Source organism: Marmota flaviventris, chromosome 6, assembly GCF_047511675.1.
Source record: "Marmota flaviventris isolate mMarFla1 chromosome 6, mMarFla1.hap1, whole genome shotgun sequence".
Lineage (NCBI taxonomy): Eukaryota > Metazoa > Chordata > Mammalia > Rodentia > Sciuridae > Marmota > Marmota flaviventris.
In genome coordinates, this window is record NC_092503.1 from 16,504,818 (window position 1) to 16,529,292 (window position 24,475).

The 24,475-nt window shown below is 35.5% G+C and overlaps 1 protein-coding gene across 2 annotated transcripts in view; it reads left to right on the forward strand.

Annotated features, from left to right (window-relative positions):
• Lats1 (large tumor suppressor kinase 1) overlaps positions 1-24,475 on the forward strand; it is a 45,214-nt gene that overhangs the window by 832 nt on the left and 19,907 nt on the right. For both annotated transcript variants that reach the window (XM_027939581.2, XM_071612916.1), the window contains exons 2-3: positions 12,182-12,677; positions 18,905-19,052. In XM_027939581.2, the coding sequence (XP_027795382.2) occupies positions 12,327-12,677; positions 18,905-19,052 (499 nt within the window). In that variant the 5' untranslated portion in view covers positions 12,182-12,326. The remainder of the gene's footprint in view (positions 1-12,181; positions 12,678-18,904; positions 19,053-24,475) is intronic.

Below are 24,475 nucleotides of genomic sequence, written 5' to 3' on the forward strand. Positions count from 1 at the left end.
TGTAACACAAATAATATTATCACTCCAGTTTTGTAAATGCACTTGAATTCCTGAGATTATGAAACTTGTCAGACCTTTATGAATTATTTATTGAAGGTTGAAAATATTTATCCATTTTTCCTCCATGAGGAAGAAAAGGTAGGACAATTATATTCGGAATGCATGTTGCCTACTCAGATACCTACATTTGTGATTGCCTTACCAAGGTTTTCTTTTACCTTTAAATAAGTAGACAGATTGATTCCCTAAGGCGGTGGAAAAATTTGACTGATTTTTAAGTAGCATTATGTTCCTCTGATAAACTGTTACTGCAAGAAACTAGATCATAGCACATACTGTGAAAGGCACATTCTTTCTGTGCCTGTTGATTGTTTATGCCTTGCTAGTCTCCAAAACAATATAAAAAGTACTTCCACTACATTTTTTAATGTATGATATCTGGCCTTCATTTATAGGCAGAGTTTTTGTTTTGCTTTTAATGTTGGTCCTTGTTCTATGTACATATTCTATGTGTATGTTCTATGTATATATCTTGGAATAGTCCCTCCTCTCATTATTTTAGATATAATATTTATATTAGTAGGTGACTTTTTTTACATCACTTTTAGTCATTGAGCAACTTTTTCCAGAAATTACCATTTTTCAGCATGAAGATAAAAATATACTGATTGTTTTCGCTTTTTTTTTTTTTTTTTTTTGGTGGTACTAGGGATTGAACCCAGGGGCTCTCTACCACGAGGTACATTCCCAACTCTTTTTATTTTATTGAATTTATTTTATTTAGCTTAGCAGGAAGGTCTTGTTAAGTTGCTCTGGGTGGCCTCATGTTTGCAATTCTTCTGCTTCAGCCTTGCTAGTAACTGGGATTTCATCAGCTAGTTCTTAGAAAGTAAATGAAAGAAAATGTTTATGTTCAGAGATTTGTGAATATTGCTCTTTGAAAAACTAAGACTCTGCTGCAGCTGAGAAACACAACCAGTTATCATTGCTGTTCTCATAATAACATAATTCAGACCAAGGTAACACTTTGAAATCTTATCATGTAATGGTACCTTTTTTTTTTTTTCCCTAAATTCAACAAGAAAACAATATGCATTTGGGTTTACTGATTGTTGTATTTTTGAAGAGGGTCTTAAATTTCAAAACAATTGAAATTTTGTCTATTCAGTGTAAACAATGTAAGTGTCCCTTAAAAGCCTAAGTGAACATACTCTCTGCGCATAGAAAATTCAAGATGTAGATATGATGAAAAGAGGCTGGATTAGATGTGGAGTCCTTCCTAGCATTACCCAGCTAACTACATGACCTTACGTAGGTCTCTTTTAATTCATTTCATTGTCTATTTAAAAAAATATGTGTACGTATATTTTTTTTCCTAAATATATAGCTAGATCAATCAAACTGTTCTTCAAGACACATTATCTCTATGAATCCCTGACCAGGTAAGAAAAATAAGACAAGAATATGAAGAGGACAAAAGCACGTTTTATTTGAATCATGCAAATAGAATGTAGTTTTCAGAGGATAATAGATCGAAATTCAATGAAAGTTTCTGTTAGGGGAGGCATTTGAATGAAGTCTTGAAGATTGGGTATAATTTCTATAAGACAAATATAGCAGTGGCCCTTTCAATAAGAATAAACAGGATGTGCTGGTGAGGTGGGACATGCCTATAATCCCAATAACTCTGGAGGCTGATGCAGGAGGATTGCAAATTCAAGTCCAGCCTCAGCAATTTAGTGAGGCCCTAGCAACTTATCAAGACTCTTTTTTAAAAAAAAAAGCTGGAGATATAGCTCAGTGGTAAAGCCTCCCTGGGCTCAATTGTCAATACCAAAAAAAAAAAGGATGAGTAAGGACATGACAGTAGAAAAGCAAAAGGTATATTATCTGAGAGCCAGTAATTTGGTTAGAGTATAAGGTACAAGTATGGAGATAAACAGAAAATATATGTCAGAGATAAGCAGATAATAACTAAGTTATTATGAGTCAGGTGCTTGTTCTAAACATTTGACATGTATTTAATGCTCACAACAATCTTATGAGATAGAACCTAATTTTGCCCATATTTGAAGATGAAGAAACTAAGACACATAGGTTAAGCAGCTTGCCCGAGGTCAGACAGCTAGTATGTGGCGGAGCTGGAGTTATAACCAGGTAGAACTCCAGAACCACTAAATTGAAGTTAAGAGTAATTTAATGTTATGTAATAGGGAAAGTGACATGATTAGAACTGTTAATTAGGAAGAATGATCTGGTACCACTGTACTGTTGGTTAAAGAGGTAAGCTGTTTTGCTTTGAAGAGTTCTTTTATTTGAGACAAGGACTCATGTGGTCCAGGCTGGCTTCCAACTTGAGATCCTCCTGCCTCAGCCTTCTGAATAACTGGAATTACAGGCAAGTCCCACCACACTTGGCTTTTTTGAAGAATTCTTTTAAAATTCATCTTTATTATTAATTTGAATTTTGACATGTCATAGTAATAAAGATTATTAAGATTTGATAATTTTAATATTGGCCATATCTTGTTTATGGGATTATAGATGAGTACACCTTGAAGGCAATCTAACAATAAATATCAGAATTTTAAATGCACACTCTCTTAACACATAATACACACACAGACACGCACACACACACACACACATATATATTTTTTTCTTGCTGTGCTATTCACAATGCCGGGGATTGAACTCAAGATCTCAAACGTGCTAAGTAAGCACTATACCATTGACCTATACCCCTGGCCCTAGGCATTGACCTATACCCTTGGTCCTAGGCATTCACTTTGATCCAGTATTTCTACTTCTGGGAATTTATCTTAAGGAATGCAAGAATTTTTATTGCAGCATATTTTTATTAAGAGAGTGTGTGTGTGTGTGTGTGTGTGTTGTTAGGGATTGAACCCAGGGCCTCCTTCATGTGAGGCACGCACTCTATCAACTGAGCAATGTCCCTAGCCCAACAAGCTGCTTTTCTAACCCTGGAAAAGATTTCAGTTTTGAACTCTTTTATTCCCTTGTATTTCTGCTTTCAAATTAGCTGCTGCTTTTTTGACTTATTTGTTTACTTATAGTAAATTTTTTTTACTAATCAGGAAAATGTCTCATTAGGCAGTGTCATCATTGTGCAAACATCACAGAGGCACTTACTGAAACCCAGATGATATAGATCAGTCACTCACATGGTTTCTCTTTGTGTTTGTGGGAGGAGGTGGTGGTACTAGGAATTATCTAGTGTGCTTCATGCATATTAGATAAATACTCTACCACTGAGCTATATCCCTAGCCCTTTTTTACTTTTTTTTTTTTTAAATTTACAAAAAATTTTGAGACACGGTCTTGACAAGTTGCCTGACCTTGTTTTGAGCTTGGGATCTTCCTGCCCCAGCCTCCAGAGTAGCTAGGGTTATAGGTGTACACCACCACGCCTGGCTTTACGTGGTCTCTTGGTGCAGTCAAGAGATGCAATAAACAAGGATGTATGAGGCTACTGCTGGCATAACCAGCATACTATTACAGTAAACTTTATTTTTTAATAAGTAGAAAGGTTACACTTTAATGATAAGTGAAATATAGTAAAAACTCAGTAATGTCATTTATCAAGTATTATGTAATACATAATTATAAGTGCTGTCTTATATGACTGGCATCACAGTAGATTTATTTACATCAGCATCACCACAGACATGGGGGAGATACATTGTGTTGTGATGTCACAAGGTGATAGGAATTTTTCAGCTTCATTATATACTCTTGGGACTACTTTCATATGTGTGGCCCTTCACTGACTGAAACATTCTTATGTGGCACATAACTGTACAGTAGCAATCAATATATACTTCTGAAATTGCTTTTTCCAAACTCTTTTCATAGAATTATAAGAACAGTTATTATAGGCAACAGCTTTTCCAAATATTTTGCCACTGTGAATCAAGGTTCTCCATTTTCCCGGCGTCCAGTATCAGCTTCCTACAGCTCTTCGCCTGATCACTAAGCCAATACTGCATAGGATTTTGTTGTTGTAGCACCTCACTTCTGGGTACCAATATCTGTATTAGAATAATAAGAAACTAAATATACAGATGACAATGGTCAGATCATATATAAAACTACAACTCAGACCTATATCCTTTATAGCAGTAGATCCAAATAGTCTGGATTTAGTCTATATCTACCAGCTTTCCTAATTTTTATCCCTACTTCCAATTCAGTACCAATTAGAGAAAGCTAGATAAACTTCTCAAATCAGTCAATTAAGGTGTCCCCTTTCTAGTTATCTTACTTCCAACTTCCCCTTGGGAGCAATCTATAACATACTGTACAGTAGCAATCAATATATGTATCTCTATATATATCATATATATATGATATATATCAATATATCATACCTTGTCTTCTCTTTTTTTCACTGTCAAGCTTTCCCCCTCTTCTGCCTGTTTTTGAATCTACCAAGTGCAAGTGGTAGTAGATGACTTCCTTCCTATAGCATGTTCCAAATAAACAGCCTTTGCTTGCTTTTATTTGGGCAGTCTTTGTTTCCACAATATTACTAACAATAATCCCAAATATCAGTGGCTTAACAGAGATTTCTGTTTTGCACACAAAATCCAGTAATTGTCAAGAGACATTCCTTTAATATTAAGAAGCCACTGTCTTAAAATATGATCTGCATTGTCACCTAAACAGGAAAGAGTATTAGAAAAGCACACTGGCTTTTAAACTGCCTCATTCTAGAATTGAACCATGTCACATCTCACCAGGGTTTGCACATCCAGCCCTGTATTTGGAATTTTAATAAGAATTTGTAGTAGAACCATTCTAAGATCCAGAATTCTTCTGTCATTTCCTTTTCTTTTTTAATTTTCTATTTGGGAAAATTTGATGTAAACAGAGAAGCAAAGAGAATAGTTCATTGACTCTTCATGTGTCTATTCCCCAGCAGGAACAATCTTTACCACATGGTCACTTTTGTCTCATTTATATCCCAATTTTTTTTTTTTTTTTTTAATTTAGAGCTTTATAGTTAAACGTAGTAGCTAGGTTCATCCCGACAAACTCATACATGACTGGAAATTGATTTCAGTTCATGATCCCCCTCAACTATATTGTTTTGAAATGAATTCCAGACATTATGTTTTATTTACAAGTATTTCAACACGTACATGAAAGACATAATTTCTTAAGCTGGGCACAGTGGCGCATGCTTGTAATCCCAGCTGCTGGGGAGGCTGAGACAGGAGTATTCCGAGTTCAAAGCCAGACTCAGCAAAAACAAGGCACTAAGCAACTCAGTGAGCTGGGGATATGGCTTAGTGGTTGAGTCCCCTGAGTTTAATCCCTGGTACTCCCCCACCACAAAAAAGAAAGACATCAAATTTCTTTTATTTATTTCATTTATTTAAACCTGCAACACACTATTATACACACACCAGAACTCAGGTATCTCTGTGACCATATGCACTTGAATGTTATTAGGCGTTAACTCACTAAAGTACAGAGTTACAGGATAAAAAGCTGGAATAAATCTCTCTGATCTAGCATTTTTTGAGGTTTATGAATCTCATAAAATGCTCTGGGGAAAAAAGATTAAATATGGCAAATTTGGGCAATACTACATTCTTTTCTTATAAATTTATGTTTATATAAAATTATATTTTGTGTATTATGATTCCATTTTGGTTAGTGGTAGTAGCAGTACATGTTAGAATATGCAGTGTTAATAGTGATTATATTTGTTTCTTGTGGCTTACTTAAAAAATCACTATACACTTGGTGGCAAAAAAACAACATAATTCATCCTCTTATATTTCTGGAGACCAGAAGTCAAAAAACAATGTGTTACCAAGATGGTTTTTCTTCCAAAGGCTCTGGGAGAGAACCTGTTTCTTGGCACTTCAGCTTCTGTGGGCATTCTTTGGCTTCTGGTCACATCACTCCATTCTCTGCCTCCTTCATTACATTGCCACCTTTTCTGTGTATACCAAATTGCTTTTCGCCTCTCATAAGGACATCTGTAATTGTACACAGGTCTCATTGTGATAATCCATGATAACCTCTCTATAGTGAGGTTTTTTTGGCCCCAGCCCACACCAAAATCCTTAATTTTATCACATCTCCAGAGTTCCTGTTTTCAAATGGGGTAACATTTACAAGTTCCAGGAATTAAGAGGTAGATATTTGGTGGGGGGGTCATTATCCAGCCCACTATAATGATTCTCTATAGAGGGAGGTGAATTGTGAGAAACTTCTACTTTATATATTTACAATATATAAATATTTCAATAGAATGCATCTTTTGGGCTGGGGTTGTGGTTCAGCGGTAGAGTGCTTGCTTAGCATGGGTGGGGCCCTGGGTTCGATCCTCAGCACCACATAAAAATGAATGAATGGAATAAAGGTATTGTGTCCAACTACAACTAAAAATAAATATTTAAAAGAAAAAAAGAATGCATCTTTTTTTAAAATTTTATTTGGAGACAGGGTCTCACTGAGTTGCTTAGCACCTCGCTTTTGCTGAAGCTGGCTTTGAACTGGCAATCCATCTGTCTTAGCCTCATGAGACCCTAGGATTACAGGCATGTGGCACTGTGCCCAGGAGAATGCATCTTTTTTTAAAAATATATTTTTAATTGTAGTTGGACACAATATCTTTATTTTATTTATTTATTTTTATGTGGTGCTGAGGATCAAACCCACTGCCTCACACATGCTAGGCAAGCACTCTATCACTGAGCTACAACCCCAGCCCTGCATCTTTTTATAATTAGATAAATAACATACACACTCCCTGTGGTGCTCTGTGGACCTCATGCATGCTAAGCACACACTCTTGTACTAAGCTACATCCCCAGCCCCAATAAAACTATTTTCTCAGCAGTAAAAAGAAGGAGGAGTCACCTGCATTTAATAGAGTTGAACAAATGCAGTAATGTGGTTCCTACTATTAACCAGGTCCTATGTTATAGAAAAGTTTTTTGTTTTTTTAAGAAAAAGAAGCAAAACTATGTTTATTTTTTTGCAAAACTTAGAACAGCACAACAACAATAAAAATGATGGTTAACTTAGGGTTAAGACCCCAAATAAGTATAATATTAAAAGAATACCTGAACTGGGTACTGGTGGCATAAGCCAGTAACCTCAGTGACTTAGGAGGCTGAGTGAGGTTGGAGGATCACAGCCTCAGCAATTTAGCAAAGCCCTAAGCAACTTAGCAAGACCCTGTCTCAAAATAAAATATAAAAAGGGGCTGGGGATGTGCCTCAGTGGTAAAGAGCTCCTGGGTTTGATCTCTAGAGCACCCCCTCCCCCTCAAAAAAGCCATATATAATATAAATGGATTGCAGTCCAGATACTGAGAGAATTAACATGTGAGATTGCACAACTGTTAATCTTTAATCTTTGAAAAATGGCAAATTCCAGCAGCTACAGAAAGTATCTTTACTTTCTGAAAAGGCCACAAGTGAATTCTGCAAGTGTTATTGAACTAAATTTTATTTTATTTTATTTTTAGAGAGAGAGAATTTTTTTTAATATTTATTTCTTAGTTTTTTCCGCGGACACAACATCTTTGTATGTGGTGCTGAGGATCGAACCCGGGTCGCACGCATGCCAGGCGAGTGCGCTACCGCTTGAGCCACATCCCCAGCCCTTGAACTAAATTTTAATCCCAGAAAATTATTTAGTAATTGATTAATAATTATTTTTAATAATTGATAATTAATATAAAATGTAATAATTTAAATATTTAAAATTAATCATTATTAAATTTATATTATGGGAAGGCTTAGAAAAGAAATTATTATTAGTGACCATCTTCCTTCACAAAAGTACAAGGTATGTCCTAATTTCATATGTGAGATGAATCACTAGATTGGATTATATTCTGAATAGAATGTGCATAATTTTTAGTGTTCTGTAAGATAGTGACGAAGTTCTTTTTTTTTTTTTAACAAAAATGGAGAAATGTGGGCTGTTTGTCATGTTGCTTGATGATTCATAACTAATTTAGTTATTTTACCACAAAAATATTTACAAATTCATGTAACATTATTAAGAAACTACTTCTGGTGGTCTGTTAATAGGGCTTCATCTTATTTCAGTCCTGTTATAAATTTGTGTGTATGTGGAATATAATTAAATTTCTAAAAGTATAAATTTTTAAAAATAAAGGGTTTATTTAACAACTCTGTAAGGTATAAATTAAAAAAATTGATTAAAGAAAGAAATTTTATGTATTTTACTATAATAATTATTTAGATATTAAAAAATATTTACATACCATACTATTTACCTATTTAAATTATATAATTCAGTGTTTTCAGCTTATTTACAGAGTTGTACAACCATCACTGTATTTTAGAACATGAAATATATTTTTTCCATAGTTTTTGAAACTTGCTTTTTTTATTTTTTTGTAGTTGTGGATGGCAGAATGACTTTATTTTATTTGTTCCTTTATATGTGGTACTAAGGATTGAACTCAGTGCCTCATACATGCCTGGCAAGCTCTCTGCCACTGAGCTACAACCCCAGCCCCAGAACCTTGTTTTTTGTTTGTTTGTTTTATTTGTTTTTTAGTTTTAAATGGACACAATAACCTTTATTTTATTTTTATGTGGTGCAAAGATTGAACCCAGTGCCTCATGCATGCAAGGCAAATGCTCTACCGCTGAGCCACAACTCCAGCCTGGAACTTGCTTTTTTTTTTAGGTCTGTTATATTCATAGTTTTTAAAATGTTGTGAACTTTTTGAAACTAAGTTCTTTTGTTGTTGCTTAAAATACATTGTGGGACTGGTGATTTAGCTCAATGACAGAGAGCTTGCCTACCATGCTGGAGAACCTGGATTCAACCCCTAGTACCACATTACAAAAAGAATATGGTGGGTGGACATGGTGGCACATGTCTGTAATCCCAGCTACTTCAGAGGCTAAGGTAGGCAAATCCAAAGTTCAAGACCATCCTGGAGAATGTAGTAAAAACCTATCTCAAAAACAGGACTGGAGATGTAATTCAGTGCCTGCCTAGTATTTGCAAGGCCCTGGATTCAACTTCCAATACTGCCAAAATAAAACAACAGAAAAACACTGTGATGTCTGTTCATATTAGTACATTTAGATAGAAGTACATCATTCTTTTTGACTTACTCAAATATTATGTAGATTTACTATGAATTACTTGAATACTCCTCCATTAATAAGCATCTAGGTTGAAGTCCTCTTTTGCTATCATAGACAATGTTTCAGGGAACATTCTACCTCTTCACATGCTTGTTTGTATATACCTTTAGTTGTATTGTATTGTTCCTCTTAATTCTTGCTCAGCTGATTCGATAGATGTTATTCCAGTCCACAGTGCTAATTAATGAATTGAACAAGAACCTGAATCCCATTTTTTTTTTTTTTGCTTTTCTGTTATTAAATGCTGTGCCTTTCTAGCATCTGAAGAATTCTGACAAAGAAGATTGTATCCAAAACAGATGATTTGAATGAAAGAACAGTTAAAGGAACTGGGGATGTTTAGGATGTGTGTGTTTATTTCATTCGTTCAATATGTATGTATACATTTATTAAGTACTCACTGTTTGCTAGGCTCTCTCACAGGTAGTGCATAGACAATGGTGATGAAACAAAGTCCTGTACTGGAGCTTTTATTTAAGTGAGGGGAAATGGACAATTAACAAGTGAACAAGTACAACTATTTTGTGATAAGTAATAGTGATAAGTACTATCAAGAAAATGAAACAGCTGGGCATGATGACACATACCTGTAATCTCAGCTATTCTGGAGACCAAGGCAGGAGGATCACAAGTTGAAGGTCAGTCTGGATGATTTAGTCTGAACCTGTCTCAAAGTAAAATAAAATCAAAAGAGATGAGGATATAGATCAGTAGGTAAAGTGCTTACCTAGCATATGTGAGGCCCTGGGTACAATTCCCAGTAGGAGAGGTGGAGGAGGGTGAGCCACCGGGTAAATCAGGTGACCAAGGAAAGAAAGGCTCTTGGAGGAAGAAACAGGACAGAGATCTAAATGACAAGAAAGAGATATCTACATATCTGGCTATAGACATCTTTATGAAACATGGGTGATAATTACATTTAGTGAGGATGGAAATAGACTCCCAGTAGATGATAATGACAGAGTTTCAAATCCCAGCAATACCATTTTTGTACTATTTTGCCAAAACTGAATTTGAGTTTGTTCACTTACAAGGTAGAAATAGCCAGAGGTATTAGGGTGATTAAGATAAGAACACAGGCAAGATTGTTTAAACTGATCAGGATCAGGCTATCTGCGTGATGCTTCTCATGAAGAACACATTTCTAATAATTATTACAAATCACAAATGGGGTGGCTCACTCTTATTATTTTATTTTATTTTTTTGTACTAGGATTGAACCTAGGGGTGCTCTACCACTGAGCTATATCCCTAACCCATTTTATTTTTGAGACAGGGACTAAGTTGCTGAACACCTTGCTAAGTTGCTGAGGCTGACCTTGAACTTGAAATCTTCCTGCCTTAGCCCCTGAATTGCTGGTATAACAGGTATACAATACTGCGCCTGGCTGGCTCTCTTGAGTTACTAATTTTTCCCATCAATGGGCACATATAAGTAGACTTTAGATGACTGTTCTTTCACTGTGTTGAAAACACACATGCCTAACTGAGGAATAATAAAAGTTGACCTCAGCGAGCCTTTCCGTATCCCATTGTTGATACTCTTACTTGTCTCTCATTTTGGAGAATAAACCCAAACATTTCTTTTTGAAGCATCTTCTGGATCAGTGATTTAAGTAACTTTTTTTCTTGTACTTTGGGGGATTGAATGTATGCTGTGCAAGAGCTCTACTACTGAGCTACATTGCCGGCCCTTTTATTTTTTATTTTTTTAAAAAGCACCCTACTGACTAAGCTATATTCTCAGCCCTGATCTGTAACCTTTTTTTTTTTTTTAATATTTTATTTACATTTTTAGTTTTCAGCAGACACAACATCTTTGTTTGTATGTGGTGCTAAGGATCTAACCCGGGCTGCACCCATGCCAGGCGAGTGCACTGCTGCTTGAGCCACATCCCCAGCCCCATTGCCGGCCCTTTTAAAAGTTTTATTTTGAAATAGGATCTCATTAAGTTGCCCAAACTGGCTCCAAACTTGGAATCCTTCTGTCTCAACCTCCCTAGTCGCTGGGGTTACAGGTTTGTACCTCCAAACTCAGCTGAAAACCTTTTAAAGCAGCAATACCCTTTCTTGTAATAAAATCTTATACTGAAGTGTAGATGTTGAGAGCCACAGCCGAAGGGGCCCCAGCAAACTTCCAGCTGCCGGCTGATGATTGGCTCACAGCGGCCCCAGCAACATCTAGCTGATTGGCTCCTCTGCGGTGATGCTCATTGGGCTGTTTCCCTGCCCTTTCAGACCACAGAGCTGCTCATTGGGGGACTTTTTTGGCTCCGCCCACGTGACCCAGCCAATGGGCCTCAAGAGCAGGAGGATTGTGGGAGGTGGAGAGAAGCTTGTGTGGGAGAGAGAGGCTTGTGGAAAGCCGGTGGTGGCAGTTGAGGCTCTGAGGGTTTTTCCTGAGAGGCTGTTTTGTTTGGCGTGTGTGGTTCTAAAAATAAAGTTAGTTTCTTTTGACAAGTGGCTCCTGATTGTGCCCAGCCAGACTGCGGCATTTGGTGGCCCGTAGGGGGAACGAACCCGCGACCTTGGCGTTATCAGCATCTAATTTTTAAACCTAAAATCAGAGACACTAGATGAAGTTGATGAGAGGTTGCCTACTGTACCCTTTCTTGTAATAAAATCTTATACTGAAGTCTAATTTTTAAACCTAAAATCAGAGACACTAGATGAAGTTGATGAGAGGTTGCCTACTGTATCATGTATATTATCACTTGGTTATAATCCTTTGCATTTGAATGAGTTTTATATGCTTATTAAAGTTCTCTTAAAATTATTATTTTTTTACTCATTGTAACTATTGCTGGAGGTAAATAAGGTAAATCTATTTTATAGACTTGGAAATAAGAGGTTAAGTAACTTGTCCTGATCCTACAGTAATCCGTAGTGGAGTCAGAACTATAACCTGATCCCTTAACTCAGTGAGGGTTCCCCCTCATAAATGGTACTTTTTAAAAATTTCACTGTATGGCTTTAATTAATTTATTTTTCTTTCATAGGGTTAATTATTTCAATTTTAAAGAACTTTAATATTCCTGGGGACTTTTCTCAAAGGATCATTTTTACTTCTGCTCAAGAGAAAGCTCTGAATCTATCAAGTAGTTCTTAAAGTCCTTTGTGTGGGTTACGTATATAGATGTTTTCATGAAGAGGAGTGAAAAGCCAGAAGGATATAGACAAATGAGGCCTAAGACCTTTCCTGCCAGTAATTACACTGGCAGCAGCAGACAAATGTTGCAAGAAATTCGGGAATCCCTTAGGAATTTATCCAAACCATCCGATGTTGCTAAGGCTGAGCATAACATGAGTAAAGTGTCAACTGAAGATCCTCGACAAGTGAGAAATACACCCAAATTTGGGACATATCATAAAGCCTTGCAAGAAATTCGAAACTCTCTACTACCATTTGCAAATGAAACAAGTTCTTCCTCTCGGAGTACTTCAGAAATTAATCCACAAATGTTTCAAGATTTGCAGGCTGCTGGATTTGATGAGGTAAGAATTTTTGAGTTAAAAGGTATTCTTACCTTGTACAAAATACTTTAGGTACTTTCAAGTTGAAATTTTTTTTTTTTTTTTTTTAGTGAATTTAATTGTAATAAATTTGTGTACTCCAGCAACAAAGAATGTTATGTTTACAATCTCATTAATTATTATAACAAAATAATGGTTATTTCTTTAGTTTCTTATGTGCTACCTATCACTGAATTCTGGAGTTTCTAGAATTTAAAAGGCCAGGTTATAAAGTCAGAGTAGAAGTGCATTTGAAGAGAACTAGAGGTAAGATTATATGAAACATGAACTTGATGAGCTTAATGGCTGTTGGAGAAATGACAGCTCTAGGGATATAAATTTAAGTTTATAGTAGGGAGATAAAGTTGTGGGTTGGTTGGTTGGTTGGTTTGGAGATGAGGTCTTTCTACATTGTCCAGGCTGGTCTTGAACTCTGGGACTCAAACAAACCTCTAGCTTCAGCCTCCTAATAAGTTGGGACCACACACACCCTTGTCCTGGGAGGAGAAAGAATTGTAATCATGGATTTGATACCACAGTTAAGTATGTACACATCACTTTTAGGCCCAAATCATAAATTTCCCCAAAGTACTGAAATTTTAGTTAAAACTATGTCAAGTTTTTCTTTAATATTTACCTTCAGAACTTAATTCTGAATGTTTTTGAGATGGGGTCTTACTTTGTTGCCCATGTTCACCTCAAACTTGGAATTCTCCCACATCAATCTCCTGAGTAACTGGAACAACAGTTATACACCACTGCAGCAGATTTTTGTATGGAAATTTTTTCAAGGCATGCAAATTTAATCCTGTTTGGTTTAGGTTAATAATAAAATTTGTTTCCTATGATAGCATACCTTGTGAATGAATATTTTAGGTGTCAGAAATCATAAAATTTGGCTATATAAAATGTAACAAAATGCAAATAGTAGCTTTTTTCCTGATTATATATTACCTATTATGTTAAAAATTAGAAAATAATGAGCCAAGCACGATGGTCATGCCTATAATCCCAGTGACTCGGGAGGCTAAAGCAGGAGGATCACAAGTTCAAAGCCAGCCCCAGCAAAAGCAAGGCACAAAGCCACTCAGTGAGACCCTGTCTCTAAATAAAATATAAATAGAGCTGGAGATGTGGCTCAGTGGTTGTGTGCCCCTGAGTTCAATTCCCCGTAGCAAAATAAAAAAAAAATTAGAAAATAATGAACTGAAAATGATCTTTAGTTGCATTATACAAAGATAACTACCCTTAAAATTTCTTCACTAGTATTAATATTTAAGTGATCACATTTCTAAATATCTCTATACAGTCATACATGAATAAGACTTAAGGGAGAACCATTAGGCAATGTCATCCTTGAGTGAATACAGAGTATATTTACACAATCTTAGATGGTGTGGCTGCTATACACCTATACCTAAAGAGACCATCTGTGTGTCATATTTATGAACATAAATATGAAACGTGGTGTATGACTAATTTTTACAATGAGAACCTAAATATAAAAAGGGATATTTATAATTATACTAGATGGAAAAGGGATTTATTTTTCTGGCTCATTTTATTTAATATTTAACTAATATCATATTCTGTCAATTTTGTACTTGGGTATTTGGTGGGGGTGGTGAGTTACAGGGATTGAACTCAGAGACACTCAACCACTGAGCCACATATCCAGTCCTATTTTTTATTTAGAGACAGAGTCTCACAGAGTTGCTTAGGCTGGCTTTGGACTTGCGATTCTCCTGCCTCAGCCTTGTGAGCTGCTAGGATTTGTACTTGGGTATTTTAAAAATACTATATCTGGGAGCTGGGATTGTAGCTCAGTGGTAGAGTTCTTGTCTTGCACATGTGAGGCCCTGGGTTCAATCCTCAGCACCAAATTAAATAAATAAATAAATAAATTTCAATAAACAAATAAATAAAAGTGCTAGATTTGTACCAGAAAATAGAGATAGGAAGAGGAAAGTAACTAGGATAATGTTTTTCTGGCAATTCTCCAGAGTACTTTCTTCTTATTTAGCCAAGGGAAAAGAATAAAGAGAATCATTGATCTTATTCTTTCCTATCATATATATTGATAAGCAGAGTTTATCAAATCATATAGCTATGAAAGCCCTTAAGTGGCAATGTGTTAGATCAGATAAATCATCATATAGCTGTGTGAACCCATCAGCTCGGTAATAAGTCATACCATACATGGACCATATCTTTAAAAGACTTAAAAGTCCTTTCTAATGTAGATACTTTTAAGAAATACAAGGCATTGTTCAATGTCCTATTCTCTCTCTTTTTCTTCCTCTGCAGTACTGGTGATTGCCTAGGGCCTTCCACTTGCTAGGTAAGCATTCTACCACTAAGCTACATCTCCAGCCCTAATGTCCCATTGACTGGGGTTGTGGCTCAGTGATAGAGCCTTTGCCTAGCATGTGTGAGGCACTGGGTTCAATCCTCAGCACCACATGAAAAGTAAATAAAATGAAGGTATTGTGTCTATCTATAACTAAAACTATTCAAAAATAATTGCTTTGTATTATAGGATGTGAAAATAAAGGTATTGTGATTTTTTTTTTTTTTTTTTTTTAAGATAAAGGAGTCTGTTCTGCTAATTTCTTGAATCGCTTATTCTGGTAACTTCCCATTATATTGTAGAATTTATACTGTTCAAAGCCTAACTTAATACTTCAAAATTCTTAGCCAGTTTCCATTTTATTAACTATGACAAGTTCAAGGCAGGTTCTTTTTTTTTCTTCTTCTTCCTTTTGAGAATGTGTTTCTGGTAACTCTTAAGAATTGAAAGCTCAAATATTTCAAGATTAATTTCCTTATGGGAATAAATGTTAAACAGGATTGATAGGATTGATGCATGCACACAATATACAGTCACTGGAGTTTTTTGGTTTTTCTTTTGGGGTCGTGGTATTGGGGGTTGAACCAAGGGATTTTACAATTTAGCTACATCCCAGCTCCTTTTTATTTTTTATTTTGAGGCAGAGTCTTGCTAAATTGCTCACACTAGCCTCACACTTGAAATTATCCTGCCTCAGTCTCCCAAGTCACTGGGATTATTATAGTCATGTGCCATCACACTGTCTACTGGATTTTATTTTGGGTTATAAACATGAAAACCAGGCATAATTATGTGACACTAATGTTTTCCTGTCACATAAGAGTTTTATTCCAGAATTATTGAGTTGAGGATACTCTTTTTTTTTTTTAAACTTTTTTTTTTAGAGAGAGACAGAATTTTTAATATTTATTTATTTTTTTTTTAGTTCTTGGCAGACACAACATCTTTGTATGTGATGCTGAGGATCGAACCTGGGCCGCACGCATGCCAGGCTAGCACGCTACCACTTGAGCCACATCCCCAGCCCCTGAGGATACACTCTTTTATAGTGGCACTACACCCCTACTTAGTGAACCTTGGTTGATGTTACAGAAGGAAAAAATAGTTTAAAACATAACAATAAATATTAAGATATAAAAGCCATGCATGCCTGCAATTCAAGCAGCTTGGGAGGCTGAGGCATGAGGATTATAAGTTGAAAGTCAGCCTCTGCAACTTAGTGAAAACCTGTCTCAAAATTTAAAAAAGATTAAAAGGGCTGGGATGTATCTCAGTGGTAGAGTGCTCCTGAGTTAAATCCCTAATACTAAAATACCTAACTAAATAATTGCCAGCATAATAAAAAAAAATAGGCAGAAATTCCAGTGCAATTAAGAAGAATATGATTTCCACATATTGAAAAAGGACAATGAGTGCCAATTTTCTTGCCAGTGAAGGTGGCATTGCCATGTGATAGATAATAGCATATTTATAGTACACTTGGTTTAACCAGTTTTAAAATTAAGCACTCCCTCAGGAATTCTAATTTTAGGTGATTTGTATTCTTTCAGATTTGCATACAAAATGAGACTTATTAGTTTCTTTGTATCTCATTACAAATTTGCAAAATCTAATTGTCATTAAATGTGACCATATTGTACTTTTGTTTCAGTTAGGGATTGAGTTTGGTCACTTTTAACAAAAATCAAGGGGGAGAAATAAATTACAGTAGATGGGGTAAAGAGAGAAGAGGGGAGGGGAGGGGAGGGGGGATAGTAGAGGATAGGAAAGGCAGCAGAATACAACAGACACTAGTTTGGCAATATGTAAATCAGTGGATGTGTAACCGATGTGATTCTGCAATCTGTATACGGGGTAAAAATGGGAGTTCATAACTCACTTGAATCAAAGTGTGAAATATGATATATCAAGAACTATGTAATGTTTTGAACAACCAACAATAAAAATTAATTAAAAAAATAAAATAAAAAATAAATTACAGAGAGAACAATTTGAGTTCAAATAGTAAATAAAACAAAAACTCTCCACCATCATTGTACATTTAAATATTAAAATTCTTTGTCAGTTTAAAAATGAAAAAAAAATCAAAATAACTCTTTAAACAAGATAACAATTCACTTTAAATAGCTGTCGTTGGCTCAGACTGTTAAAGATCAGAGCCAGGGACTTTTTATTAGTGTCAACTTTTACTTCTTAGTGGCAGCATTCTCTAGCACAGGTATTGTATCAGCTCCCTAGGAAACAGGATGCAAGGACCAGTACCTGAATGAGAGATAGCAAAATTATTCCAGAAACAAGAAGCGTAACCTTCTCAAGAAAGGGAGAATGGATCTTAAGTAGTCAGTAGGTTTCTACCATATCCTCCTTTGTTTGGTCTCACATTCATCTTCCAGTCATTTTACATAAGATGTTAACATCTGTTGGCATCCTGTTCACCCATTAGTCTTTCTAAGCCATTTCCTATTTTTTAGATATCATTTGAAAATATTAAATCCTCTAGAACAAATATGTTGTTGCCTCCCTCTTGAAAACTGCATGTCATCATATTTTCTGTATGTTAATGTATAATTTGGGTTTACATTTAACATAAAGGACAAGTAATAAAGGAAGACAACTAGCATTTGAGCTCTAGGCACTGCACTTATGTGCTTTATGCATTTTCTTATTTACTCCTCACATCAACCCTGTAACTTCTTATAGTTGAAGAAACAGATTCTGAAATGTTAACTTACCAGAATTCACACAGTTATGAAGTTGAGCTGCTAGAATTCAACCTCAGATCAGTCTAATTCCAAATCCTGTTTGTTGCATCACACTATCTAACTTCTTCTTTTTTGCATTACAATCCTTATTACACATATAGAGCACAATTTTTCGTATCTCTACATAAAGTATGTTCACGTCAATTTATGCCATTATATATGAACATTTTTTTTTGCATTACAATTCTTAATACACATATATACCACAATTTTTCATATCTCTGTTTGTATATAAGGTATGTTTGTATATAAGGTTATGTTGATACCCAATTCAAGTCTTCATATATGTACTTTGTATAATGATGACCATCACATTCCACCATCCTTGCTAATCCCCTTCCCCCTCCCCTTCCCTCCCACCCCTCTTCCCTATCTAGAATTAATCTAATCCTCCCATGCTCTCCCTCCCTACCCCACTATGAGTCACCCCCTTTACTGTCTAACTTCTTAAAATCTTCATCACATAATTATTATATTTAGTTTAGTATTTTCTTTTACCATTTTTCCTATATTTTTTTGCCCCTACAAATATAATTTCCTGAAAATGTAACCTTTTAAGAGGATAAAAACCAGAACTTTGTAGTTCTTTTATTAGTATACATAGTGGCAAAGTTGCTTGATAAAATATTTAATGATACAAAAATGTCTTTTCCAGTACTTTGATGCTTTAAAAAAAACAAAAAACATTCTGGTAGTCTCTGTTTATATAAGAATGAAAAATAATCAAAATTGCGTTATAATTGTACACTGAAGAAGTTAATCCTAGAAGGAAACAGTAACACATTATATAAAGCTGAAAATATTCAAGAAACGTTTTAAAGTTTTTCTTTGTTTAACTTTAGTAATTTGAGATTGGGGTTTTGGGGAGTTTGGGATTTAGTTCAGTGGCACAGTGTGTGCCTAACGTGCACAATGCCAAGTTTAGTCCTTTTTTTGTTTGTTTGTTTTTAATAGTTGCAAATAGAATATTGACATTAAGAACTGGGGCTTTGTCATTTATAATTAGGAATTTCCCTGGTAGAACTCAGTGTTCTTTCTCTTTTATTAATTATAAGATTTAAAGTTTTTTTCTTTTTTGTTTTTAAACTTCATATCAGGATATGGTTATACAAGCTCTTCAGAAAACTAATAACAGAAGTATAGAAGCAGCGATTGAATTCATTAGTAAAATGAGTTACCAAGATCCTCGGCGGGAGCAGATGGCTGCAGCAGCTGCTAGACCTATTAATGCCAGCATGAAACCAGGTGATTCATCAAACCTTTTTTTCTAGTCTCTTTTATGGTACAGTTTTTAAACACTTAAGTATGTCAAGTCTTTGGTCTTAGAAATTTTTAAAAGCAGCCCAATAAATGAAAGTCTGAAATTTTATAAAGTTATAGTGTTATGCCAGAATTACTTTGAGGGTGAGACTTTCATGTTTAAAAATTAATGGGTAATTCTAATAAGCAGCAGTCTAGTCTGCAAACTACTTGACTGGTTGTATCATAATCTAAATGAATCATTTCCTCCCAACATAACATTATACAAGTTTTTTTTATATTTTTTCATACTATAAAAAGTAAAATGTATTCATTATAGAATATTTGGATAAGAATTACTAACAGTAATTAGTAATTACTGTAGTAGTAATTACTGTAGTAATTACTAGTTACTGTTAGTAACTCCACATTTTGATGTGTTGCTCCCAGTCTTTTCTCAAGGGAAATCTGAGTAAATCTATAATACACAAGTATTTTTGATTCTTGTGGCTGAGGCAAAAGGGAAGGGGCCTCTTACTGAATCCTACTTTATTCACTTAATATACCAAGCATAAATTTATTTGTTATTTAAGTGTATATATGTATGTGTGTGTGTGTGTGTGTATTTTTTGTGTGTGTGTGATTGAACCTATCAAGCCACATCTTCCATCCAGTTTTTACTTTTTCTTTTTATTATTATTTTTTAATTTTTTAGTTGTCAATGGATCTTTATTTTATTTATTTACATGTGGTGCTGAGAATCAAAGCCAGTGCCTCACACATGTTAAGCAAGTGCTTTACTACTGAGCCACAACCCTAAACCCCTGGTTCTTACTTTTCAGACAGGGTCTCACTAGGTTGCTGAGGTTAGCCTCAAACTTGTGATCCTTCTGTCTTAGCCTCCAGAGTCTCTGGGATCACAGGCATGTGCCAGTACACTTGTGCAGATTTTATTTTATAGAAACAGAGGTCATATTGCATTATAGCCCACCCTAGTGACATCATTTAACCTTAATTATCATATGTGGTCCCATTTGAAGGGGAATGAGGGGTTAGGCCTTCGACATGGATTTTGGAAGAGGTCATAATTCATAATTATAGGGTAACTTGTTTCTCCAGTAGTAGGAACATAATTCAGATTGAAGAGGGCTGAGGAATCAATATGATATGAGGTAGAAAAGAACACAAATATAGCAACTTTTTGTGGAGGGTGTATAAGAGTTTGAACCTAGAAGCACTTAACCACTGAGCCTCATTTCCAGCCCTTTTTGGGTTTTATTTAGCAACAGGGCTTCACTTAGGCTGTCTTTGAACTCGTGATCCTCCTGCCTCAACCTCCTGAGTTACAGGCATGCACCACCATGCCTGGCCAATATATAGCAACTCTTAGAGAAATTTTTCTGTGATAAGAGAATAAGGAAAGACATCAGCAAGAGTAGTGCTTCCAAAATAATCTGTGGTGGGGTACAATGTGTGACTACAGATCAGAAGATTCAGATAATCTGTGGTGAAGAGCTTTGGTTTCTTTAATTTCCAATTAATTATAAATTAATCAATTTATAAAATACAATAAAAATGAATTGGAAAATTAAAAATTTAAATGACAAAGTATAAATCCAAATATTTTATTATAAGGCTTAATAGACATCAGATTGCTCCATCAAATTTCTGTAAAAGTTCGATCACTTATTTATTTATTTATTTATTTGGGTGCCAGGGATTGGACTCAGGGGCTCTTGACCACAGAGCCACAGCCCCATCACCCCCCCCCCCCCCCGCTTTTTAAAAATATTTTTTTAATTGTTGATAGATGCTTATTTATTTATTTATACGTGGTGCTGAGAATCGAACCCAGTGCCTTATACATACCAGGTAAGTGTGCTACTACTGAGCTACAGCCCCAGTCCCCCCAATCATTTTTTTATATTTTATTAGAGATAGGGTCTCGCTGAGTTTCTTAGGGCCTCGCTAAGTTGCTGAGGCTGGGTTTAAACTCTTTCTTGGTCCTCCTGCCTCAGCCTCATAAATCACTGGGATTACAGGCTTGGGCCCCATGTCTGACAAAAGTTCAATTCTTATTCTTTTTTTTTTTTTTTTTTAATATTTTTTAAGTAGTTAATAGACCTTTATTTTATTCATTTATTTCTATGTGGTGCTGAGAAACGAACCCAGTGCCTCACATGTGCTAGGCAAATGCTCTACCACTGAGCCACAACCCCAGCCCCTCAATTCTTATTCTTCTATACTTAACTGATGTTGGACTACTATTAGTTGTCTACCAGCTCTAGAAAACATTTTGAGGTAGAGGCCTGAATGGAAGTGGAGAAAGAATTGTCTTTATTTGTTTATTTATTTTGACATGTTCCTTTTTTTTTTCTTTTTTCTTTTTTAGTAGATCTTAGTTTTGAAAACAATTTTAGGTTCACAACAAACTTGAGCAGACAGAATTTCCAGACAGACTCTTTATCTCTACCCCATAGGCATGTTTAAAAGATAACTGGAGGGGCTGGGCATATAGCTCAGTTGGTAGAGTGCTTGCCTAGCATACACAAGGCGCTGGGTTCAATCCCCAGCACCACTAAAACAAAACAAAGCAAAAACCTGAATACTCTTCAGTTAAGAGGATGAATTTAAATATTCAAGGGAGAAGGATCAGTTAAGGTTCCTGAGAAGCCAAGAAGAGATAGGATCCAAAACATAGGATGGGAGATCAGCTACAAAGAGCAAATCATTCTACTTTCATAGGCCTAGATAGGCCTGTGTTACATAGGGCAGATAAGGGAATTACTTTCTAATGTCTTCTCCTTTCTCTGAAGTAGAAAATCAATTCATTTGCTTAAGTCATGAGTGAGGAATAAGAAGACAATTTCAGGAGACTGAGGATGGTAATAGTGGAGACCAAAGAAATAATAAAATTTCCTGGTCATGCTGAGTCATTTGAGGATACTAATTAGGAATTTATAGTAGAATCAATCTACCTATTTCCCATGACCAAAGTTTTATTAACCAAGTCCATAATAAGATAGATAAGATTGCTATTTAAGTCCTTTATAGAGGATACTCTAACTCTGCCTTCATTGACTTTGAATTCCTTACAAATTCTTCTCCATAGTCTGGTTACCTATCATATTTCGTCTAGTACCATTCTTCTCCTCATCTGATGCTCTGTGACTGGACTGGGTTTCTTTTTGTTCTTGGAAAATACAAAGCTCCCAACCCAGGATCATTATCCAGTGAATTCTTAAGTCACCCTCCCAGAGGAGCCCCCCCGCCTTTTTTTTAATTCTAATTAGTTATACATGACAGTAGAATGTATTTTGGTTTGTTGTACACAAATAGAACACAGCTTGTCGGGGCAGCGGGGCTGGGGACCGAACCCAGAGCCTTGTGCATGCAAGGCAAGCACTCTACTATATCCCCAGCCCCACAAATAGAAAGCTTTTCATTTCTCTGGTAGTATACAATGTAGTGTACAATCTTGGGTTTTTTTTTTTTCTTCAATATTTTCTTAGTTGTCAACGGACTATATTTTTTGATTTATATATATGCAGTGCTGAGAATCAAACCCAATGCTTCTTTTATTTGTTTATTTATTTTTCTGTGGTGCTGAGGATCAAACCCAGTGCCTTGAACATGCTAGGCAAGCGCTCTGCCACTGAGCTGTAGCTCCAACCCCCCATTTTCTTTTTAAATTAAAAAAATATTTTTTTAACTCATAAAAAATGGATGAGTGATATGGTATTAGCCTCAGCTGGCTCTCTGAGGAAAGTGAGACTGGGCCTTGTGCCTGGAGGACTTGTCTGGCTTGCCCAGAGAGATAACTTTCTCTGAAGTCCAAAATGCTGCTACAGCCTAGATAAAGCAAAGTGCTAAACTGTACATTCTGAACATATATTATTTTGTTCTGTTTTTTGGTCACATTATTACATTATTTTCTCTCAAGATAATATTAACCTTTTAATTTGTGGGGTTTTCTTTTTTTTTAATTTTTTATTGTTGGTTGTTCAAAACATTACATAGTTCTTGATATATCATATTTCACACTTTGATTCAAGTGGGTTATTAACTCCCATTTTTACCCCGTATACAAATTGCAGAATCACATCAGTTACACATCCATTGATTTACATATTGCCATACTATGGGGTTTTCTTTTAGGAGAAATGAATGAGTCCAAGAATAGACAGTGGCCTGGGACAAAGTTCCTCTGGGCTCTAGGTTTGATATTTGAGTTCAGTCTCTTCTCCAGTGGTTAATCCTTCCTGGTTAATGAGATTCATAACAACTGCTTTCCTTCTGGGAAGGGAACTTCCCATAGTCTGATAAGTGCTTCTGAGAAAGTGAATCACTGACCATGGGGAAATGGGTGAAGGAGACCTTAGTTGTGACATTTTGTCCAGTTTAGCATGTCAGATCTTTGGGGTATCATTTTCTGAGCCTCAATAGTGTTTTAAAAATAAATAAATAAATCTATTTATTTATTTATTTACTTTAAAATTTTTTATATATTTTTGAGAGGACAGACTGTCTCATTTTAAATGCTGCTTTTTAAAATATATTGTCCATTTTCTTGCTTATTTCATTTATTTAGAAACTCCATCAAAGGCAGATACTATAAGCTATACTGTATGTTCAGCTGGTTATCCCCTACTTTTTCTTTTAAAACCCATGTTAAAATGTACTTAAAAGTAGGTATGGTGGTGCATGCCTATTTTCCCAGCAAGTCTGTAGGCTGTGGCAGGAGGATTGCAAATTCAAGGTAGCCTCTGCAACTTAGCAAGACCTTGTCTTAAAATAAAAAAATAAAAGTTCTGGGGATGTGTAGCTCAGTGGTAAACCACCCCTGGGTTAATCCCCAGAACCCTCCAAAAAAAATATAGTAGCTGTATCTATCAAAATTACAAATGTACATACCCTTTGGCTCAGTAGTTTCGTCTCTAGAAATTTATCTGCAGATACCTGTGCGTATATATATATGTATATATATATGAAATTATATTTGCACAAAATTTTTCATTGCTTTGTGTGTGTGGGGGGGGAGACACACAAGACTGGAAACATTATAAATGCCCATCTGTTAAGGCACTGATCAAATAAATTAAGATACTCTATACAATAGGTGGGGAAAACATGATAACATTTTATTTATTTATTTATTTGCTTATTTATTTATTTAGTGCTAGGAATTGAGCCCAGGGGCACTTAACTTAACTGAGCCATATCCCTAGCCCTTTTTTATATTTTATTTAGAGACAGGGTCTTGCTGAGCTGCTTAGGGCCTCTAAGTTGCTGAGGCTGAGTTTGAACTCGTGATCCTACTGCCTCAGCCTCCTGAGTCCTGGGATTATAGGTGTATACCATTGTGCCCAGCATAACATTATTTTAAATGAGGAAACACTTTATATGCTGATATAGAACCTCCATTTTTT